Source organism: Rhodnius prolixus, unplaced genomic scaffold (assembly GCF_049639745.1).
Source record: "Rhodnius prolixus isolate KJV_2025 unplaced genomic scaffold, Rpr scaffold_9, whole genome shotgun sequence".
NCBI classification, from domain to species: domain Eukaryota; kingdom Metazoa; phylum Arthropoda; class Insecta; order Hemiptera; family Reduviidae; genus Rhodnius; species Rhodnius prolixus.
The window spans coordinates 27,886,196-27,908,043 of NW_027411604.1; the positions used below are offsets into that span (position 1 = coordinate 27,886,196).

At 29.8% G+C, this 21,848-nt stretch overlaps 2 protein-coding genes and 1 long non-coding RNA gene across 6 annotated transcripts; 1 reads left to right on the plus strand and 2 right to left on the minus strand.

Annotated features, from left to right (window-relative positions):
* Positions 1 to 480: 480 nt before the first annotated feature.
* Positions 481 to 8,129, minus strand: LOC141453990 (uncharacterized). Of its 4 annotated transcripts, XR_012458357.1 has the most exons (9): positions 7,999 to 8,129; positions 7,482 to 7,904; positions 5,426 to 7,392; positions 5,299 to 5,350; positions 4,906 to 5,001; positions 2,016 to 2,214; positions 1,731 to 1,818; positions 1,279 to 1,429; positions 481 to 672 (listed from the first exon to the last, which is right to left on the minus strand). It is a non-coding gene; the product is annotated as an uncharacterized lncRNA (long non-coding RNA). The 4 variants fall into 4 exon arrangements; XR_012458354.1 differs by having other exon boundaries at positions 481 to 1,429; XR_012458356.1 differs by having other exon boundaries at positions 481 to 1,429; positions 4,906 to 5,027.
* A 178-nt stretch (positions 8,130 to 8,307) lies between these two features.
* Positions 8,308 to 14,920, plus strand: LOC141453984 (myotubularin-related protein 9). Its single transcript, XM_074127703.1, has 11 exons — positions 8,308 to 8,454; positions 8,533 to 8,695; positions 9,388 to 9,536; positions 10,027 to 10,152; positions 10,255 to 10,404; positions 10,489 to 10,600; positions 11,843 to 11,964; positions 12,078 to 12,184; positions 12,986 to 13,215; positions 13,429 to 13,598; positions 14,443 to 14,920. Exons 1-11 carry the CDS (start codon positions 8,308 to 8,310, stop codon positions 14,689 to 14,691), a joined length of 1,725 nt encoding a protein of 574 aa, XP_073983804.1. The 3' UTR covers positions 14,692 to 14,920.
* A 2,177-nt stretch (positions 14,921 to 17,097) lies between these two features.
* On the minus strand, positions 17,098 to 21,155 carry LOC141453982 (IQ motif and ubiquitin-like domain-containing protein). The gene is made up of 2 exons (XM_074127700.1): positions 19,902 to 21,155; positions 17,098 to 19,676 (listed from the first exon to the last, which is right to left on the minus strand). Exons 1-2 carry the CDS (start codon positions 20,621 to 20,623, stop codon positions 18,485 to 18,487), a joined length of 1,914 nt encoding a protein of 637 aa, XP_073983801.1. The 5' UTR covers positions 20,624 to 21,155; the 3' UTR covers positions 17,098 to 18,484.
* Positions 21,156 to 21,848: the final 693 nt, after the last annotated feature.

The window sequence follows — 21,848 nt, forward strand, 5'->3', positions numbered from 1 at the left end:
TCTCTGATACTAAATAAGCAATGGTACTAAATAAGCAATACTAATAAAAATAAAAAATCTCGCCATTTTCTTAATGCGAATCTTACAAATTTTACTCTTTTAAAACATTTAACGTTCCTTGCTCAGAAAGATATAAAAAAAAATGAAATGATCAAATTTTCAAACATTTTTGGATAAAAATCTTACCAAATTATCTTCTTTTGATCCATAAAGAGCCCTAAAGAATATCATATAGCTACATAAACAATTGAACAAATGGCCTCAATATGTTTATACTATAATTTTTGACATCTTTCATTGCAATTTAATTTCTTGATACATTTTATTTCAATTGATAAAACCAGTTAACTGGTTAACATAAAAATGAAAAAACTGATTACGAAGAATAGATTCAAAAGTATTCTCTAGAAAAACATAACAAAAAAAATAGAGTGAGGATATGTACAAGTGTAATATATTTTAAGAATAAAACACAACTAATAAATAAGTCATTTACATTTATTTTCTTTCTTACAAACTACATCAGGTACATAAAAATCTCATTCAGGATAACTAAAACCCACGAATTATTTATGATTAAAATTCGCCAATATTCAGATAGATTCTTCTATGTTCCAAAAACAATTATTTGCGCCTTTAGGATACAGCTGTATACTTTAGACCATTGCTTATCTAAAATTATGATAAAACCAATTTTGACTTTCACAATTAACCCCTACTGAAATAATCTAAAAATCGAGGAGGCAAGAAATTAAGTATTTGAAGCTTATAGACTGGAAATCATTGGTGATACATACACCGTTCATATGTTTTCTCTCGTAAAAAACAACTAACAATGAAAGCGTTTTTTTAAGCTACCCTTTTATCCAAATTAGCTTACCCTCGAATACTATGACAGCAAGAAAGCTTGATACGTTATAAATCAGCAATCTAAAATACTAGTACTTAATTCTTATTTCTTGCATGGTTGCTAAGTCCCTCTTTCATGCGGATGTTGAGGTTTCATCAATGTTTAATTTTTCCGTCGCATTAATATTTGCATACATTTTATATTTAATGTTCAGGTGCCACGAAAACCGAGTGTTTAGAGGTAAGATTATCGGTCTAGCCCTTTGATTTAATTAAATAGTGTACGTGAAAAATGTATAACAAAGGATGTTTGCTAGACGCCTCCCTCCATAACACCTAATTTATTAACTGGGTGTAAACCCCGCCTGAAAGAATAGGAAGTATTTTACTTTATTACTTTTTAGTTAATGTCTTGATTTATAAATCAACCTTTTCATTTTGCAATGTTGCCGTAATGAGCATTCCAACTGCTCCTCATAAGGATTATCCGACATTTCTATCGAGAAGTTCTTTCTTCTTCCTTGATGTGAAATATACTCAATAGGTTTTATATCCTGCATGGTTAGTCAACAATTTTTAGCTAAAATAAAGAAGTCATTATTTCAGAAGCTCCGCTAAATCTTTATAAAATCATATAAATAAAAATTACAGAAAATTGTATTTTTTGTTGTACCATGATCGTTCAAATAATATTGTATGTATTGAATTTTAGATCAGAATGCTAAAGAATTCTAGATTAAACTTCAGATTACTCTAAACTAATTCTGCAAAAAGGATTTTGAAGCATTTCCATCGATGTTAATTTAAGTTAGTAAGAATTTTTAGAAGAATCTTAGTTCTTATACAGATGTTAATTTACTGTTCATGGACCTCTTACTTACAAAATGACTCTCGTATTATGTACTGGATATGTTTAAGGTTAATTAAAGGTTTTGTCATAAACCCTCCTCTAGAATTTTCTTACATTCCCTGAAAACGAGGTATATAGGTAATCAAATAGAAATCTAATTCTACAGGTTACAAACTATTTTTTTTAAACAATAATACATATATATGATATGATATATATATGATAAGTTATGAACTATTAAATTATTTTATAAATTACTTTCTAATTAAAAAATTCAAATTTTTTAACTACAAAAATTAGAAAAACTGAACCTTACCAGATGCTAACTCGTTATTAATTGTAGCACTTTGCAGATTTAAGCGAAAAGTGTAATTTAATCGAATGAGGAAAATAGAGGCATTTCGGATTATTCTATAGAAATGCTTCAGGCTTTGCGAAGGTACCTTGTCACTATTTCCAATTTAGATTATTTTCAAGAAACATTTTCTCCAAATCGCAACAACAGTACTCTGAAACTTTAAAAAAGATTATTAGTTTTAGTTTTATATTAGGGCAAACGAAAAAATAAATAAATAAAAATTGAAACCGTCTTAAAATGCCAGTACTAGATAATTTTTCTTATATACACAAACTGAAAGTTCCAAAATTCAAGTAAAGTTAGCAAACTTATTGAATACAGTTGCAGAACTAACGGAATTGCGTATCTAGACCCCCACCCCCACCCCTAGTAATATATCTCTATTTACAACACGACACTGGACAATTAGTTGTTCACGAATCTCTGCACAGAATTCAGCTCTCGGCTCTCACTTCGACACAAGTTTCTTTTCACTAACTTAAAGAGGGATAACTTAAAATAAACATTGAAGATAAACATTTAAAGATAATTCTGCAAACCAACATCAATCAAAATGACTGAGAGAACTTTTTTTAGTCAAAATTTCAAAATCATTAATACACTCATAAGTGCCCAAGCAACTAGCTAAACATTTTTGGCTGTATATATACAGGGGTGTTCATTTTAAGACGGCTCAAATGCATTTCATGCTTAAACGGTTCATCTGAGCAAAAAATGGTAGAGGAAAAATTAGTAGCCAGTCACCTCTAGTTTCAGAATATTTAACTTGATTTTAGATTCCTGTCCGCATGCGCGTCCGAAAATAAGGGTTCGCTGTAGACCCCCATTTTCATATACAGTTTTAAAGAGTAAACCGGAAACCGCAATTCGATATCTTTAAAATTAAAGGTGCTAGGCCATTTCAAAATCTGATATTTATTAATGATATTTCCGTTTTTTTACTTGTTATCAAAGAGAAAGTAGAGCACGCGATAGGTCATTTTTATGTATTTTTTTTATCCCCTTTCTTCTAAAAATATCGGCAAGGTAGTAAAGCTAGTATTTTTCCTAATATCGGTAAATAAGTAGTTTTCTGAGTGATTTTCTAAGAAAAATCAAATGTTAAGAGCTTTAGATGTTCTCAAGCATACACAAAATGGATAAAAAATATTTTTACATCTGTTAAAAAAAAGGTTTAATAATTTTTTTGGTAATTTTGGGAGAGTTGCGTTTAATTACCAAAAAAATTGGAAACCTCCTGTCACATATTCAAGTGATCAATTTCTTTCATTTAAAGGATCAAACTTATTCCTTAATTTATCAGATAATGCACTATACGCAGCTTGTGCAGCATGTACTGTGCCTTCAAAGGTGCCTTCTCAGATGATACAGAGAACAGTTGATAACCTCCAGGCTAACCTGGCTTGCGAGCCACAAGCTGCATAAGTATCCAATCGAAGATACTTTTTCTACTAATGTCGTCAACCATCTTGGACTGCATAGACAAAAAAATGAATGCAACCCCTACACCTAACTTCAAAGGAACTGAGGCGCTATCGACCACCTCAGAAAAAACCTCGACCAAAGATCACCTCTCACTTGAATTTCAAACGACTGATATATACCTCAACACTAAAACTTATAGTACAGAAATGAAATATGGAAAGCAGAAAAACGATCTTATCCTCAATGATTTTAACCTCTTCAGTATAAAGTTCCCCGCACCATTTTTAATGCTCATTTTGTGTTTTCAATCCGAGCAAAATCAGACATAGAGATGCTGTTTATAAGTCAGAATGCTCGAATCTGTTATACAAACTATCATTAAAACTAACATTCTTACTTCAATTCATTACAGTAGGATTAATCTGTTAAGATAGGTTTTGCTTAGGATTCTGTTAGTTCAATTAGGATGTTTTAATTGATATGAATAGGTTATTTTTCAGATAAGATCGTATACACCTGCTAACGCTATTACACAATTTGTTTAGCAGCCTTTATATTCTGAACTATGTCTGTAAGGAGTACTGTCGGGTAAAGAAGACCCTGTAGAAGTGCAGAAGCTTTAGCACTTTCTCTTGTAAATCAAATATCATATCATAACATTCAGGTCAGCCTCCAAGGTACCAGTGCCGTAGCAATTTTTTCTCCCCGATGAAGAGAGTATCTAGTGCCAAACATTACTGGTGGATAACTTCTCCCCTTATTAGTAAGTCAGCAAGCGGGTCAATATCTTAGATCACAGACCCCCAGAGCCTTTTAGTTTACTGTTGGACTCTCGTTACAAACACTATCATTGAACATTGCGCAGTCAGCGTTCTAAAGAGCCTAATATATTTATTATTATATTGTTAATATAAAATAAAATAAAGTAACTTCCGAAACTTAAGATTGTACTTTTTGTAGACATTTCCATATAGTAATTTAACAAACAGTGACAGAAAATTATAATAGGAAAAAAATTAGAGATAAATTTTAATATTAAAATTCAGAAAAGTTGTAATTTTATGCACATTCATTATATGAAGTAATAATTTTTATTTTCTTAAACAAGAATAATCTCAAACGATGATTTGATTACACTTATAATAATTTTCTTATCAATTAAGGCCATTTATATTTTGAGAGGTTAGTATCCAAAAAAATGACACCTTAACATTTTTCACATTCTCATCTTCTGAAAACTGATCAAAAATATGCTGTAATGCTTATGTAATTAGTGAAGGAATATACAAAGTTCTAAAAAAAAGGTATAATAAAATGCGCAATTTCACGCCTTAAAAATTAAAAGCTTTTTTCTGTATTTATTTTCACATACAACCATTAGAAGTAAATATTATAAATTAAGTTACCATGGTGCAATACTTACCAAAAGAAGGCGAGTCAAACTCCTACATATTTGCTTGTGTGACCCACGTCCACTCCAAATCTAAGGTATGTATGTCCTTGAGTTTTGAAGCCCAACCTTGCATAAAGAATAAAACAAAAAACCTACAATCGTTAGGACCCTCTTTTTAATTGCAAAATGTATTTTGGCAATAAAAGATAGTAAGATTATCTTAAATAGTGTGTACTTAATGTAGAAGCTGAATACCTTTCAGTCTAGGTTATGGAAGTATTATTATAGAAATACTAGAGAAGAGCTCAAATATTAAACTCACTTGTATCTACTGTTGGAATTAAAGAAATAAATAAAAACCATCTTCTAAGCATTAAGTCTTAAGTCCAAATGTGGCAATATAATAATATAGGTTTAACTTACCATTTCTGAGGTTAAGGAGCTCTTTCTCCAATGGTACAAGTGATGCCTTTCGCTAATTTAAAAGAATAAAACAAAAAATATCACTCAGCATTTTATAAATGGTTATTTTAACAGCTTTGAAACCTACCTTGATAATGGTGGGGGTACACTAGGCACTAACCCAAAGTTTAAGTGGGAGATGTCCCAACAGCAATTCACCAATTACAAGCAGAGTTTTCATGAATCTATATGGAATTAAACAAAATTGAATTTTTAAAAAGGTGCAGAATGGATAACTTAATGAAACATTGAATTTAATATCATACAGTTAAATACAGTTATTAAACGAAAATTCAGGTGCATATTGCTTAAACTTTTGAAAGAATTTAACCACATTTAGATATGTACTTGATACAGTCAAAAACTAGATTCTTAGTAAAGTAAATGTTTAATTAAAACTTGCAAATTCTTTACAAATGATTCTACGGCTTTTTGGAACCAGCACAACTATATTTGAAAATTTTAGTATACTTTGGCATGGGACTTTCAGTAAAACAAAATCATAGATTTTGATAATACAACAATCTTAACATTAAATTAAAAAAGTGGTGAAAATTTCTGAGGTTCTCCAATGATTGAAGTTCTCCCATTTATATGTTCATTCACTTGTCATGAACCTTTTAATTTTTATGATGTGCAGCTACATATATCATATACAAATGGATCTATAAAATTGTTGGAGAACCTTACTAAACAAATCAAAAAGAATATTTCTAAAAAAAAAAAAAAGGAAGAAAATGAAATGTCAGTAATTTTAAACTAGATTTTCTCTTGAAAATTTCAATAAAAGCATAAAGCGAAACATTCGTTTAAAATGTAAAATGTAGCCGAAAAGAGATGGTTTGCAAAGTCTCACTCTCTTCATCCTCTTCATCTCACTAACACCTTATATAGTGGCGAACTTATCCTTATTTTGTAGAAGATACTGGTGATTTGACTATATTTTTTATTTGATTGATAAATTGAAAAAGTGTCGAATGAGTTTTAAACAATTTTGGAATAAAAGTTATAAAACTGAGAAGGTAAAATTGTTTCCTTGATGAAATACAGGGTAACTAACTGCTTTTCAGTTTCCTAAACACTAAAAATTGTGACATAAATATGGAATGTTTGCTTGATTGTACAGAAAATCTCCACGAGCAGTTTAAACAATTTTTTTTTGTTAATAACGGAAAGTCAGGAAATACACTTTATGTTACTGCAAAATTTACAAAAGGAATGATTCAAGGCAAGGTCGGTGTAAGATTTATCTAAAGTTTGATAACTAATTTGGTATAATTATGAAACGATTAGTTTTTATAGCATTATTTATTGATTTAGTGATTTATGTGCATCAAAGATTTCCGGGTATATTATACATTTATTTTCTAATCATTATCAGAGGCATTTTAGATTGGACTTATCAAAATTGCTTTTAATTTATAACAATATTTATTTATATTTGAAACAATTTTGCTGGATGAATCACTGCATTGTGTTAGTCATACAAAGTTAAAAAAATTGCAGGGACATTTCATTACAAAATAAAACAAGCTTAAATAAAATACAATTATAAAATGGAATCTGTAGGCATTATTTTTTGCGGGATATAACAATCCTCTACTCGAATTCTCCATTTATGTCCGTGACTTCAGTACTATTTCACAAAGGTAACGGAGATTAATCGGTATTAATATTATTATAGCAGATAATCTATAATCTGAAATGTTTGCAACCTAATTTATGTTCGATGTTTAAAGGTTGTTTGGCGTGGATATATGCGCTCGACAAGTGGCGAGTTCAAAGAGTGAATCCCCGTTTGCCTGAGGCCTTGCAGCTTTTGAGACCCCGTACGTATTATCCAACTTCATCTCACTTGCGACTGCTGTAAATATATTTTTGTCTAGGAGTACCCTAATGTTGTCTGGTCTCTGGTCCCAGCTCTTGTCCAATACTAGGCCTTATGCTTTCTTATAGGGCCCGCAGGATTAGAAAACACCTCTTTATTGTGTTCTAATGCAAATTGGTGACTATCAAGGGGTTCAGTCTGCATAAAACCCAGAATCTTTCAGGAATCTATAATGAATTAAACAGAAAGAATAAGAAATCATTTTTCTTATACTTAAATTATAGAAGTATATATGATACATATAAATTATACATACATCTCTAAATATCCTACGAAATTTTGTTTCTTACAGGAATCTATAAGAAGATGCGAATTGCTAGTGTGCGATATCAGGCCCTTCGAAGTTGGAGATGAAAAAAGACATTCGCAAACGATAATGAGAAACCCTGGGCGTTGTTAAAAGCAGAGGAACTTTGAGGAGTCATTATAACAAGCCTCTTTTCTTGTTGCTTTGAATTTAACCGCTGTGCAGACTGCTTCAGAAAGAGGTGAAATTCGCTTGCTCTAAGCCAGCAAGCCATCTGGCATATTCATACCAGAGATCATGTCGACCTCGACTAATGGGTAGAACTCCATTCTTGTTTAAGAGAGAATTTAGTAGACTTATAAATAGGTTGAAGCCCTCATAGTAGAAATTCTGTGAAGAACAAATGTTCCAATAATTATTGCAGATGAATTTCTGTAAACATACGGAATATTTAAGATAACCAGAAGATTTTTAGTTTACATATAATAAATGCAGAATTGATTATAATCGATTGACCAGTTCTAACCTCCTTTTCTAAATCAGCTGGCAGATGATGTGTAAGTGATGTGTTGGGGAAGAAGGTTTGGTGAAGTTTATTTAACTTACTGGTTATAGTTGTTTTTTGAAAGTTCCCCGAAAGGCTTTGTTTGGAATTAGCTTCATTGTGAAAAAATGACCAACTAAATTATGATGCTACTTTATATTTGAATTTATCTTCAACGTGCATTATATTGTAAAATGCTAGTCAGTAGAGGATTTATGTTGTTAATTAGCGGTTATTACTTAATATGTACCACAAAATTAGTTTCTGACGTGCAGGAAAGATGATTCTGAAATGGAATTTGCCGAACTTATTTTAACACCAAAATTGGATGGGGTAGTTCTGAAATCGCCGTTAAAGGAACCAGTTGAAGGAACATTATGTATTACTGGTCATCACATAATATTATCAACAAGGAGTGACAATGAGGGGGAGCTATGGGTACGTTTAGTAAACTGAGCTAATTTGAATTCACACAGTATTCTTGGTAGCCAAATTTATATAACTTTTACTTTTTAGCTACTTCACGATAATGTTGACTTAATTGAAAAGAAAGCTTCTACAAATGGACCTGGCGGAAGCATACTCTTAAAATGTAAAGATTTCCGTATTATTCAACTACAAATAAAGACAAATGATTTTCACAATGTAGCACTCTCGTTGGAACGATTAACTTCTTTAGGTACGTATTTAGAATGATTAGTATTAGCGTTTTTTATTGTAAATTGTGCACCAAATATTTCTCACCATTTGATACGTAACCTAATTAAGAGTATATTGGGAACCCAAATGGTGTCTTAACGCAGTCATTGTTAAATGTACAGCCAGAATAACAAATAAGAACTTTTCAAGTTTTGGAGTTTTTATACTAGTATGACTTCACGAATGTTTCGTTAGAAAAATATACAAAACGTTTTGAGAAGGATACGTGATAGTGAGCAAATCTTTGCCTTTGATAGCCAGTAACCAAGAAGTTTCTGCATGGATCGGCTATCTCTGAGTTGTATCGCGAGTGTGTTGTTAAATTTCTACAAGGATGCCTGGAGCTCTGAACTTCGCCTTAAAATTGAATTTGATTGCAAGAACTCATTAATTTTGTTTACGTGGAAAAGACAAAAATCTGACACAGTAATGATAGGACTGTTAATTGTTGCAGTTCTGGCAATTATTTCCGAACTTGTCAATTTAATGTTGATCTGTTTGCTTAAGAGGTAAGTGTTAAAAACAAATAAAATTATTGGAAAATATTTCTAATACATTTTATAATTAGGTCTTTTTCCGTTTATAGGTTTTTTCTTTTTTGTTTGATAAAATTTAGAATTTTTTTCTTGAGGTGGAAGGTATCTAATTTGATTAATTGCCTGTTTATTGCAGATGATCTGAGATTAAAATATCCTTTTTTTTATCGGCCCATGTATAAAATAATCGAAGATGGATGGACAGCATTTCGACCTGAAACAGAATTTACAAAATTATTACATAGAGATGAATGGAGAATTTCGCACATTAACTCTGGTTATTCGGTAAAAGATTAATAGTTAACATACCGAGTATTATTTAAAAGTTCTTATAATTAGTTATTTTGAAGAAACCAAAAAAATAGCATGTATCTTTTAAATGATTTAAAAAGGGGACTTTTTAATTTTATTTTCCTCTCCAGAACAGAGAGTTTTAAAATTTTATTATTTTATAAATCTATTTAATAATTTAAAAAGTTTTAAGCCTCCAACGTTGAAACTAATCGTCAAAAACGCTCGACGATTCATAGAAGACCTCCAAAAACTAAGACAATCTCTACTTTCTTTTTGAACTAGTATAAAGGTATTTTTCAATGTAGGTCATTGGATCTGATTCAAATAAAATCTTTACATCTATTTTTTTCTTATTTTCGGTCTACGATAGTGTTCATTGATTGTGACTTTACAATTTTTTGTTCCTACATTAATTGGATCTGTGTTAGGTTTATTTTGGAAAACAAAATCAACTTCATCTGCAGCCAATGTTTGTCTATAGGTTTGCCCATCGTATCCACGAGTTGTTGTAGTGCCTAAAGGTATAGATGATGATGCGCTGTTGATAGCTTCTCGTTTTAGAGAAGGTGGAAGATTTCCAGTACTTAGCTACAGACACGAAAGTGGTGTAAGTAATGCTACTTTTGTTAAAAAATACAAATATCTATTTTTAATTTTCGTACAAACTACAAAAATTTTCAGTACAAAATAAAAATAAAAAAAATTTCAGGCAGCTTTAATGCGGAGTAGCCAACCACTTATCGGTCCTAATAATCGTCGATCAAGAGAAGATGAAAAACTTATAAACAGTGTTATAACATCTGGAAAACGTGGTTACATTTTAGATACAAGAACACAACAATTAGCTCTAGCTGCAAAGGTAGCTATATTTTTTTTTATAAATTAAAATTATTTGGATAGAAATGTGGAATTTGAAGCCTTTTTTTTTTTGTTATTGATCTAGGCACGAGGTGGTGGATTTGAACTTGAAATGCATTATCCCCAATGGAAACGTATTCATTGCAGTTTTGATAAGCAGCAAAATTTATTAGATTCACTTTCTAAACTGATGGAAGGTATTTTAGTGATGAAATACTAAATATTAATCTTTTTAAAACTTATTAACTGTTTGCGCCATGAACCGATATTTTAGGGGAAAAAACTGAAGTTTCTATCTTCATAGGGAGCGAATGCTGACACATTTTTCGAAGGAGAGGTGTCGGGCAAACTTTACGTTGTAATTTTACAAATCCATTCCCAAAAGGAAGATAGAATATTACCAATTTGAGTCCTATTTTTTTTATTTTTTGCTAAGCTTTCAACCTAGAAAGTAGTACATATTCGAGGCCGTGGGACATTTTTTACATTAAAAAAATGGCTGAATTTGGCAATATTCTTTCTTCCTTCTGGACAATTGAATCAGTCGCCAAAAGCGATGAACAATACTCTACAATCCATTCTTTATTAATATAGACTATTGAATTAGTTAAAATCTGGTTGTCAATTCTCGAACTCACTAATTCTCAGACCCATGAAAAATTTGGCATAACAGCTTTTGATCTATTTACAAAATTTAGAGAAAATCGAGGAATTTTCGAACAATATCACAAAAAAAACAAAAAACAAATACTTATATTACATCAAGTTAATTTTAAGGGTAATTTAAAATGGTTAAGCTAAATTAATATAGAGAAGCATTAATAATTATATCTTATTTCTGTTGTTTTTAAAAGAGGATCTCACGAGAACGGCTGATTTACTATATTAATTGTGTCATAAAGAAGATAGGAAAGTTTAAATGAATATGTTCTAGGAAATAACTTTTTTAAAGTTGTGTAAGAAATTGTAAGGTGTAGCCTTAATTTTTTTCTAAGGTCGACATTGAAAGGATAATCTGAAGAAATAATTTTACTTTATTGACTTGTTCGGGGTTGAGATTAGCACAGAGGTTTAGGGGGCTGCATTGCTGTGGTACTAGATTCAAATAAAAGTAGGTGCTGCCTTTAGATTTGTCCCTTTCTAGGAGCCTCAGTAACTCTTGATCTGCTAGAGGCTGGCAATACGCCAAGCGTCATCACTTTGGACAACAAAATCAACGAAGGCATGATGAAGTGATTTGGCCAGGACTTGTAGACTAGTAAATCTCATTCGGAACGGGAATTTATTTGAATTATATAATTTATATTTGTTAGAAAAATATTAGTACCAGTTTTAATGCACATACTTAATAACAATCTGTGACACCTAATTTGGTAGTTAGTTTGATTATTATTCCCGCTTGAAATATTGGTATTACTTATTTTTGTTCTAATTTGCAGCATGTAATGATGTCACATTGTCTAGTGAAAAATGGATATCAAAATTAGATTCCAGTAACTGGATGACACATTTGAAGGATTCATTGAACAGTGCCTGTTTAGTAGCCCAATTTTTGGATCAGGTAAGTTTTAAAAAACAACCCAATATATCATAAACAGTGAGGGAATTTTATAATGAGAGAAATAAAAATAAAAGGTATTACTATTGAGTAAGTGTTCATTTTATTTTGTGCAGGAAGGAGCTTCAGTATTGGTACATGGTGCTGAGGGTACAGATTTTACACTACTTGTAACTTCTTTAACTCAAGTAATTCTTAATCCTGATTGTCGAACAGTTAGAGGGTAGGTATTATTTACTTTTTACTAATTTAATAATACAACTTTTTGAGGTTAGTTTCTTATTCTTAAGTCTTTCAAGTTCACAAATGTTTGAAATGGATTTTTTCTTGAGATATTTTGAATCGTTTTCAGAATATTTTATTGAAAAGTTTCACCTTGCAAGTGATGAGGATTTACAAATGGTTTATTTTATGCAAAATGCAGTTACACAAAATCATGAAAACGGCTAACTTAAGCATATTTTTTATTACAAGTTATTTTTCAATAAAGAAAGTTATAAAAACAACTAAACATTTTGGAACAGCATCGACAGGAATTAAGTCTAAAAAATGTTTTAGGGCATTTCCTGGTATGAATGAGGTTACACTTCTAATCTAAAGTCCCATTTCATAGAATTGTTTGGCATTCCATCTAGATTATATTGGTGCGAATTACATATTTATGTTCGTATCAATCAGAGTTTTCACCATAAAGTGGGAATCTATTGAACGATCATCCTTCAAGGCTCTACGTTCATTTAGGTAGAAGATCTATCACTTTAGTTTGTAATCCTTTTTATGAAAATTTATTTTTAAACTAACTAACTAAGCCAATAATATTTAGTAATCATTCATAGTTTAAAGAAAACTTACCGAGACTCACACTAAGTGAAAGTCCTGCGATTTTTCACACCATTTTTTTAAATTTGAGATATGTGATTTGATCTACTGTACAATTTAAAAATATAAATACATAATACAAGTCAGTAAATTCAGTTTTGTTTACTTTTTTAAAATAGTAATGCAGATTTTGTTCCTTAAATAGATTTGAAGCATTAATAGAAAGAGAGTGGATTCAAGGTGGTTATCCATTTTCAAAAAGGCATGCACATTCCTGTTATTCATCACCTTCATCGAGAACAAAATCTGAAGCACCTGTATTCCTCATGTTTTTGGATTGTATTTATCAGATACACTCTCAGTTTCCTTGCAGCTTTGAATTTTCTATTACATTTTTAATTTGGTTATTTGAACATTCTTACTCTTCACAATTTGGTAAGAATTAAAGTTATTTAATTTTTAATCATTTATTTTTTTTCTTTGTATAAGATTTTTTTTATTAAAAAGAATGTTTGAGAAAGTTATGGAACTTGGTAATTTAGCATTTACATTTCTTGTACAATTTTGGAATGGTTACGCAAAATTATGTGTATTTTTCCTCCTCAATTTTGCAGCATTTGTATTAATTAAAGATAATTTTTGTTTTAGGGACATTCCTTGGGAATAATGAAATGGAAAGAGCTAAGCTTTCATTAACAAAGCGAACAACTAGTTTATGGTCTTATGTCAACCAACCTGAGGTCCTTCATACGATACTTAACCCTCTTTATGAGCCTAATAACTCTGTGATATGGCCCTCTGTTGCGCCTATGAGCTTTGTAAGTCTTAATATTTAATGCATTTACATGTTTTCACATAATGGTATAAGTGGTTATTTAATTACTTGAATTGAAACTTGTAGCCAATTTATCACTCCGCAAGTTCTTTCTTTAGCTGGTTACATTTTGTAGGCTTATATTTTTATGTCTTTACTATTTGCCTTCGTTTTTTTAAATTTTCTTTCTGCAAGAAGCATAAGACACCAAAATTCATCCAAAATTCAATAGCTTTCTTTCACTTTTTTTTTCTTAAATCGCAAGAAAGAGTATTATAATCCTGACAAATTTTGGATGAAATTTTGGCTCATTTCCCCTTAATATGAACGTTTTGTGTATTCAGTGTGGGTGAGAAATACTGAAGAGAAGAGAGAAAAACTCTCACACACAATCACTGGAAGCTCAAAAATGGTCCATTTCAATGATCAATTTAATTTAAGTTTCGTTTTATTACGCAAAAATTTGTTTTTGTTTCTTTTAGTAATTATTTTTGTCCCAATAAACCTCCAGTATCTATTGATAACATTTTTTCGTTGATTCGAGGGAAATTGACTCGAGGGGTTTTTCGAGGGATTTTAAGGTTAGAAGCTCTTTCTAAAGTGGACATTTTTCTAAATACCACCTAGCAAAATCTTTCTAGAAAAATTCTTTTTAGAAAGTTCTAGGAAGCCTTTAGGGTGTCACTTCATAGTACTACTTACTAACTATACAATTGGAGTTTGTAATAATTGTAATAATATAAGTTTAAAGTAAATGGTAGTTTGAAAGTTTATGATTGTTCTCACCTGACTTCTTATTTAACTTCATAAAATGACTGTTAATTTTTTGTTAAAAACTTTGTTTACAGAATCTATGGTCTAATGTATACTTGAGGTGGGTAATTAATCAGAAACCTGAACAAGAAAGATGGAAGGCTGTAACAACTTTAAAGGAAAGAGAAAAAGAGTTAAGACTTTTTGCTGGTCGTTTAAGGAGGCGATTACTTGAATTAGAAAAAGAATTAGAAATAACTCAATTAGAAAATTTGGATAAAGATATGCATACCAACCTATCAATATCGCATTCATATAGTTGTTCATCTGCAGCCAAAGAATAATAAATATTTTATCGGGCCTTCATATTTTATGAAATATGAAAATAAATATAAACGCTTACTGGTTAAGAACTCTTGTAAGATATTAAGTTTATTTGTTTTTTTGTGTTCGCGTTTATTTATTGCAACTGTGTAATAAGCTATGTATATCTTTAAATTATAGTTTTGTATAAAAATAAAATTTATATTATATATTATTAGTTTAGTTTGTATTAAATGTTTATTTTTTAACTTTTTTTCTTTTCCCTAAAAATCCCTTGGAAGTTGGCATTGCAATTACTACCAGCAATGGAGAAGAAAGTAACTAGATAATTTGTTGACGAAAAAAATATGGCACCATGAAACAAAGAGAAAGTGAAACGAGTAAGTATATCACGCGAGCTTTGTTCAAAACTCTGAGAAGATTGGAACAAGTATTTCTTTAAAAAAAACAAAAAAAAAAAACCGGAACGTTGAAGCAAGAATAGAATACAGTAAGATAAATAAATAGCTCTTCCTATTAAACGTCATAAATTCCGTGTAGTAAATTTGCTAGTTATTTTTCTGAAACAAGATACAATATTTGAGCATATCATATAGTTAAAATAAAATTAGTTGGCTGAACTAAAAATGGTAGGGGCAACTCAGGTTTCGTTGGAGAAAAAGTTGTAGCGGTTTGACCACTTCCTAAGCCCACCATTATACTTTTCAACTGTAGGGTCGCTTCTAAATATACATTATCTCAGCAATTAATAGTAACGCCCTTCACGGATTTTTGAATTAAAATCTATAAATTTCATTCATTCAGTTGGTATTATTTAAATTGTCTTGTTTTTAATAAAATAATTGCAAATGTTTGCAATATTATGTAAATAAATTATTAAATAAATAATAAGAGCGATATTCTTTGGGTAGGAATGTTCATTTTGTATGAGATAAAATTTTCTTTTTATAATTTAATTTTATTTGTAATTTCCTCCTATCCTCGAAATCTGCAATCATTTCTTTTTTTTGCAGTTTTTCTTTTTTCTCCCGTAAGACGCGTTCGGAGGTCCTCTGAATGAGGAGAAAAAGTGGTTTTACAAATTAGCCTGTATGAAGTTTATGGTTAGTGTTACTAATATAAAAAAAATATATAAATATAAATGCACGCATGTTTTATAGCATGAAACCGGGCCAAGCCATATTTCTATTTAATTACCTAACACCAAAAAAAAAAAGTTTAATTATGAAACAATTTAGTCACATAAAATCACAATACAAAATAACTCTATTGATGACGCTAGTGCCTTAGTTAGAATTGAAATGATTTGCATACATTTTCATGCAAAAGAAGCAAAGGATTTGACGTGTCTGAAATTATCAGAAAGATGTACTAATTTTTGTTAATGGTTTTATCTGTCGAAGCTGTAAGTTGTTATTACAATATTATATTGTTGCTGATGGATTTTTATTAAAGAGCAACAACAAATTAGCTAATATCTTAACATATTTAATGTATTTTAGCTAAAAGTAATTGAATATTGACTAATACATATCTTAATTCATTATTAAGAGTGATGCATCTCGAAGAATTACATGAAAATAATGTAAATTTGTTTCAGAGGTTCCGAAATAATTTAATTCATTTAGAGGTAATAATCATTGATCTTCTGCCATCAAAGTAAAATATATCTGACAATTTAAGAGAAATTAATGAATACTTGTGCTTATAAAAATATCTAGATTTTTTGTTCGTATTAAATAAACTGAAAGGTCGGTCAGTGTACTAGCGTTGTTGAAAACAAAAAGGCCACCACTTTGAATGAGAACAGAAAATCTCTTCATTAATTCATTCATTGAAAACTGCTTGCAAACATTACGAAAGATAAAAATCAATTGACAAGTATGGTGGACACACGTTTAAAGCGCTGTTCTTGTTTGCTGTACAATTAATTTTATAAGTTGCGCATGAAATATATATATGTATATAGTTGTAAGAGGCGCCCCTGCAATAAAAAGATGAAGGAAAGAGATGTGGGCTGCATTCACTTAGAGACAAATGGAGCCTATAGGGAATAGATTATGATGGGGGTCACGTGAGACCCGCATTTCACAGCTAAATGGTGATTAGTCAGCTCTATCAAAAGGAACTTTTACACCCTTCCGTAATTTGTAGAGATAAGGGTTGAATCAATAAACCACTTTTCAGGAAATATAATAATGTAGAATAAAAAATGAATATGTTCTCTAGCGAAATTCATTTAAAATAAAGTTTAAGATCGTCTGCCAGTTATGATTTAAATAGCTCTGAAGAACATTCTGATTTTTTTTTGTGCAAATTTAGCGCTTTATTTAACGAAAAACATAGCTGGAAATCAGAATACAGGTTCGTTAAGTAATCAGTGGTATTAAGCGTACATCTAAAGGGTTTCAATAATAAAACCAAAATAAGTATTATATGTTGATTATCATAAACAAATTTACAAAGTTTATTTATAAAAATAACACAATTTTGCTAAATTATATCTTGAGGATGAAAGTGATAGTTTGTTACAATTTAAATAATTGAATTTAAAAAAAATTAAAAAATATAAAAAAACTCGAGAGAAGATTTTATTCTCTTTGATCATTTAAATAAATTAAATGGCAAGTTAGTCTAACATTAATTTGTCTAGTTATTTTTTTTATTCAATCATCTCTGCTTGGAAGAGACAAGTCATTAAAACTATTATTAAAAGTTCTCGAAATTTTACATTGTACTGTCTCTTCGTAAAGCAATATCTTCTAACACTACAGTTCATCACTTTTTAAACTTTCTTATATGTAAAAATAAAATCATTATTGGGATTTTTAAATGTACTCACACTCTCTCTAAAGTAACATAGTTGCTAATACGTTCAAAATCCTTGAAAAATGGCTTAAGGGCTCAGAGTTTAGCACGCAAAACATGTCGAAAACCAGTTTTGAAATAAATTCAAACTTTTGGTATGCTGATCTGTGATCTATTATACAGTTTAGTTAGAAACTTTTATCATAATTTAAATCAAATGGATAATTTAATCCCTATTTAAAACTCATCACAATAATAATAATATACAATACTTATGACAAATGTTTAATAGATTTTTTTTGTAGACTTTAATATAATATTATTAAAGTCATTAATCATTTTCAAATTGTAAATTTGTACCGTTCCTTAAATTGAGACTAATCTTCTAATACAACCATCATTATTCCGATATGTCAACATACCCCCTTTCGCCAATCAAAATTCAGATTTTTGGAATGCAAGTAACGAAATTTACAAAATTCATTCACTTTTGATAACTTCCCTACAATTAAATCTTCATCACATAAAAAAAATCTATTTTTCCGAAGATTTTATAGATTTTGAGTATTCATTCAGGAATTATTCAGTATTCCTGAATGAATACTTTTATTATAGTATAACAAAGTTGACTACATTTTTAAATTAAATAGTTTACATATTTTTAGGATGGAAATTCGGAAAAACGATGTTAATAATCGAGTATTTTCTTTTCCTGAATATGTTTCTAACTTAATTTTTCCAGTAAATATTATAAAGAGATAAAAAGAAATAAATAGAAATATTAATAAATACAAATTTTCTTGGAGAAACAGGAAGCAATAGCGAATTTTGAACATGTTGAAGACATGGATAAGGCCGGAACGCCAAAAGAAACTATTGAAATTCTACCCACATAACAAAGTAAATTAAATGTATTTTATTTTTTGAAACTGACTAATTTAAATTAAATTTAGTTTCTTTATAAGATATTTTGTTTTGGACTGAAGCTCAATGCAGGGAGATTAATTATGTTTTCTCATAGAACATAATATTTTCTTCTGCACCAGTTTCTGCATATAATTTATATAATTTACTATATCTCATCTTAGCAAGTAAATGTTTAATATTAACTCTTTTTATAAATGTTTCATCATAAATATTATTAACATCTGCACATTCTGTTTGTAAAACGGCTTCTTCTTCTGTTAAAAGTATACAATTCCATGGTGACCATTCCTCAGAATTATTCCATCTTACAATACGTAATTTATCAATATCCGTAATTTCACTGATCATAGATCTTCCATTCCAAATGATGTTCACTAGATAATAAATATCAACTGTATTTATTTTCCAACAAGCCCAACTGTTGGTTGTCAACTCTTTTTCTCTAGTTCTTAGTTCTTTAAGAATGACAGAGTACGATGTTAGATTTATATTAATTTTACCAATATTTTCTAACCAAGAAGACGCTTGTGTTAAATCCTCTGTTGCTTGTATTTCATGTGGTGCTGGCAAAATAGGTTTTCTACTTAAACGTTCTTTCTTTTTACGAAATGGTTGTATAGTTTTAATATATTTATCTGCTAAAGGATTGAATTCTGGACATGAGACAAGATCAAAAAGCAATGATTCGATTCGTATTTGTAAATTCTTTAGATTTTTATATCCTGCATTCATCATAGCCATTTCCCTTGAAAGTAATTCTTTTAAATCGAACGCCCATTCATAATCAATGTAATGTTCATCAATTTTTTCAAGAACTGTATTTATAGATTTGTATCTTTCATCGAAGTTAGTTGTATTTATGTACAGTTCGTATAAATCTTTCAGATCTTTTGCCTTCCTGCTAGTGCTTGAGCCAATTAATTGAAAAAATTGTTCTTTCCTGCATAAATTCTTTTCTTCTTTCAATTTTATACGTACTGCTTCGTATTGATATAAATATTTGATTTCTTTATCTAACAGTTCGTAGAGTGCTGCATATTTTGCGGGTCCAGATTTAGTGAGCAAGATTCTTTCCAGTTCCTTCTCCTTCCATTTGGTAACTTCTTTTTCTAGACTGTACAACTGAGCTTTATTGCTTAATGCTGTAGATAATTCAAACTTTTCTGGCAATGTCACAGTTTTTTCTTTTTCCTTTGCTCTCCTGTCATTAATTTCTTTCATTTTTTCTTCTATGGCTTTCTGGCGACGAAATTCTTTAATTGCTAAATACCTAAAATAAATAAATAAATATATATATTTTGATTATGTAGTATTTAGTTTCATGCACAGACAAGTAGGAGTGTTTGTACTATAGATACACAAACTTAGACACAATTAAAAAAAGGAAGAGTGTTGGGGAGAGATATTTCTAAAAACTACTTATTTTTTTAATCAACAATGTCAAAGAATAGGTTCTAGTTAAATACCCAATTAAGAAAGGATTATAAATAAATACCTTTTCACCCATTTTTGTATAACTAATATAGCATTTTTTACTCTATTCCTCTTTCTTTCAATTTCTTCTTTTGGAATATATTTAAAAGGAATTATAATACTATCAAAAGGTTCTTCAAATTTCAGCGGAGTTTGTGTTTCCTTCACGTGAGGAGTAGTCACACCTCTCGTAATGCTGTCTAAATGTGTTTGTGTATTTCTGGATACTGTTAGTTTTTCTTGTACTGGCCAACAAATTATTTTTCCTCTTCCACTAATTACAGTTTGCGTATAAGCGTTCCAATAAATTTTCTTAGTATTAACATTTCTAAAACCACCATACCATTGCTTCTTCCAGCCTAAATTTATTGTCACTATTGTTATTTCTTTCTTTTTTTCTTCTTTGTCAAGTACACAAATTGTCCTTTGCACAGAATTTTGAAAATATCTCTCATTTATATCCAATGCCATTTTACACAGTAACTTTGATTCATCAGTCTTTGTAGTGTTGCTTTTATTCCTTTCTTTGTCTTTTTCAGTTGTTTCACCTGTTTCAGTTGTGCTTTCCAAAAACATTTCTTTATCTTTAACATTATTCTTGATGTCTAAAGATTCATTTGGCTTATTGTTTACCTGATTTTTGTGAATCATTACATCACTTTTTACATTACTACAATTAAATATACCCTCGCCTTTCACTTTCACTGAAGAATTCACTTTTCCTTGTTCACATAATCTTTCCATTGTTCCTAAATTACATGAAATAAGACTGAAAAACTAATCAAACACATTTATCTAAGCTACCTTACGTTTCCATCACTGAAGTCTTGTTTATTGCGTCGTATAGCAACCATTTCATGTAGATGTCCTTGAACAAGTAATCTTTTTTTATTTGACTAACTTGAACGTCCAACAGAGGAAGTATGTGATCGTACCAATGTTGGAAATTAAGTTTTAACATAACAGTTCTATCTCTTTCTTCAATTATTACAATTGGCAAAAAAGGAGATGTGGAGATATTCCATTTAAAGTGTCATTTCAGTCTATCGCAACCACTTACCACTTAAATATTTTTAAGAAAAATGAATTTTATTTTTTTGTGTAGGAGTTTTATTACAGTACAATGTTTACAAGTAAAGAAGATGAAATGAATTTAAGTGTGTGTGTTAAAGCTAAGCTTGGGTTAGCATAAAAATGATAAGTTATTGAGAAAAATCCGTTTTTAGGAAATGAAATTTAATCATTCTTTTTCCAATTTGTTAAAATTTTCTGGAAAAAGGCCTCTGTAAAACTCATTAAGCTTTGCATACCTACATTGCTTTCTAACGATTACTTTTTGTACCATTTTTGTCAGTTTTACTTTAGTTATTATCAGAAGAACTTGGTTTTTATTATAGGACGTTACATTATAAAATTTTATTTATTCATAAATATAAGTTTCCCAATGCACGTCATTGAATTATATAATTTTAAAAAATTATTCTCTAATGGATTTATAAAAGATTAAGGTTTTGTTAGAAGTTAAGTTGGAGGTAGGTGATGTAAGAAGGCAGTAAGAGCATGAAGTGAGATGGTATAGAAGAAGAAAGGGAGACCTCCAGGTCAGTGGCCTTCATCGGCGAACCTTTCTCACCACGGAATGGTATGGTTACACACCTTTCTAATACATAATGCCAGTACTGCACTCTGTTATTATTTGTGTTAGATAACTTTTATGATGAATATCGTTTTCAGGCTCTCATAAAATTTAAGAAAAATATAATATCAGTAAAACAATTCTGATTATGTGAACCTTGATAATATATTTAAAGTTATAATAAAGATATTGGTTATTATTAAATAATAAAGATTATTATTATTAATGATATTAATTCTATACCATAAAAATTTTTGAATTATTAGTTTCACTAACTATTTTTTAAGAAATTATGTCTCTTTATTTAAAAGTAGAACCAAGAACGTAAATATA

What these genes read in the sequence shown, in the direction of transcription:
- LOC141453984 (XM_074127703.1), top strand. Translation starts at nt 8,308, where the DNA reads ATGGAATTTGCCGAACTTATTTTAACACCAAAATTGGATGGGGTAGTT. An exon ending in ACAATGAGGGGGAGCTATGG is followed by an intron (nt 8,455 to 8,532) that starts GTACGTTTAGTA and finishes TTTACTTTTTAG; the next exon opens with CTACTTCACGATAATGTTGA. An exon ending in AATTAGCTCTAGCTGCAAAG is followed by an intron (nt 10,405 to 10,488) that starts GTAGCTATATTT and finishes TTATTGATCTAG; the next exon opens with GCACGAGGTGGTGGATTTGA.
- LOC141453982 (XM_074127700.1), bottom strand. Translation starts at nt 20,623, where the DNA reads ATGGAAAGATTATGTGAACAAGGAAAAGTGAATTCTTCAGTGAAAGTG. An exon ending in ATACAAAAATGGGTGAAAAG is followed by an intron (nt 19,677 to 19,901) that starts GTATTTATTTAT and finishes TATTTATTTTAG; the next exon opens with GTATTTAGCAATTAAAGAAT.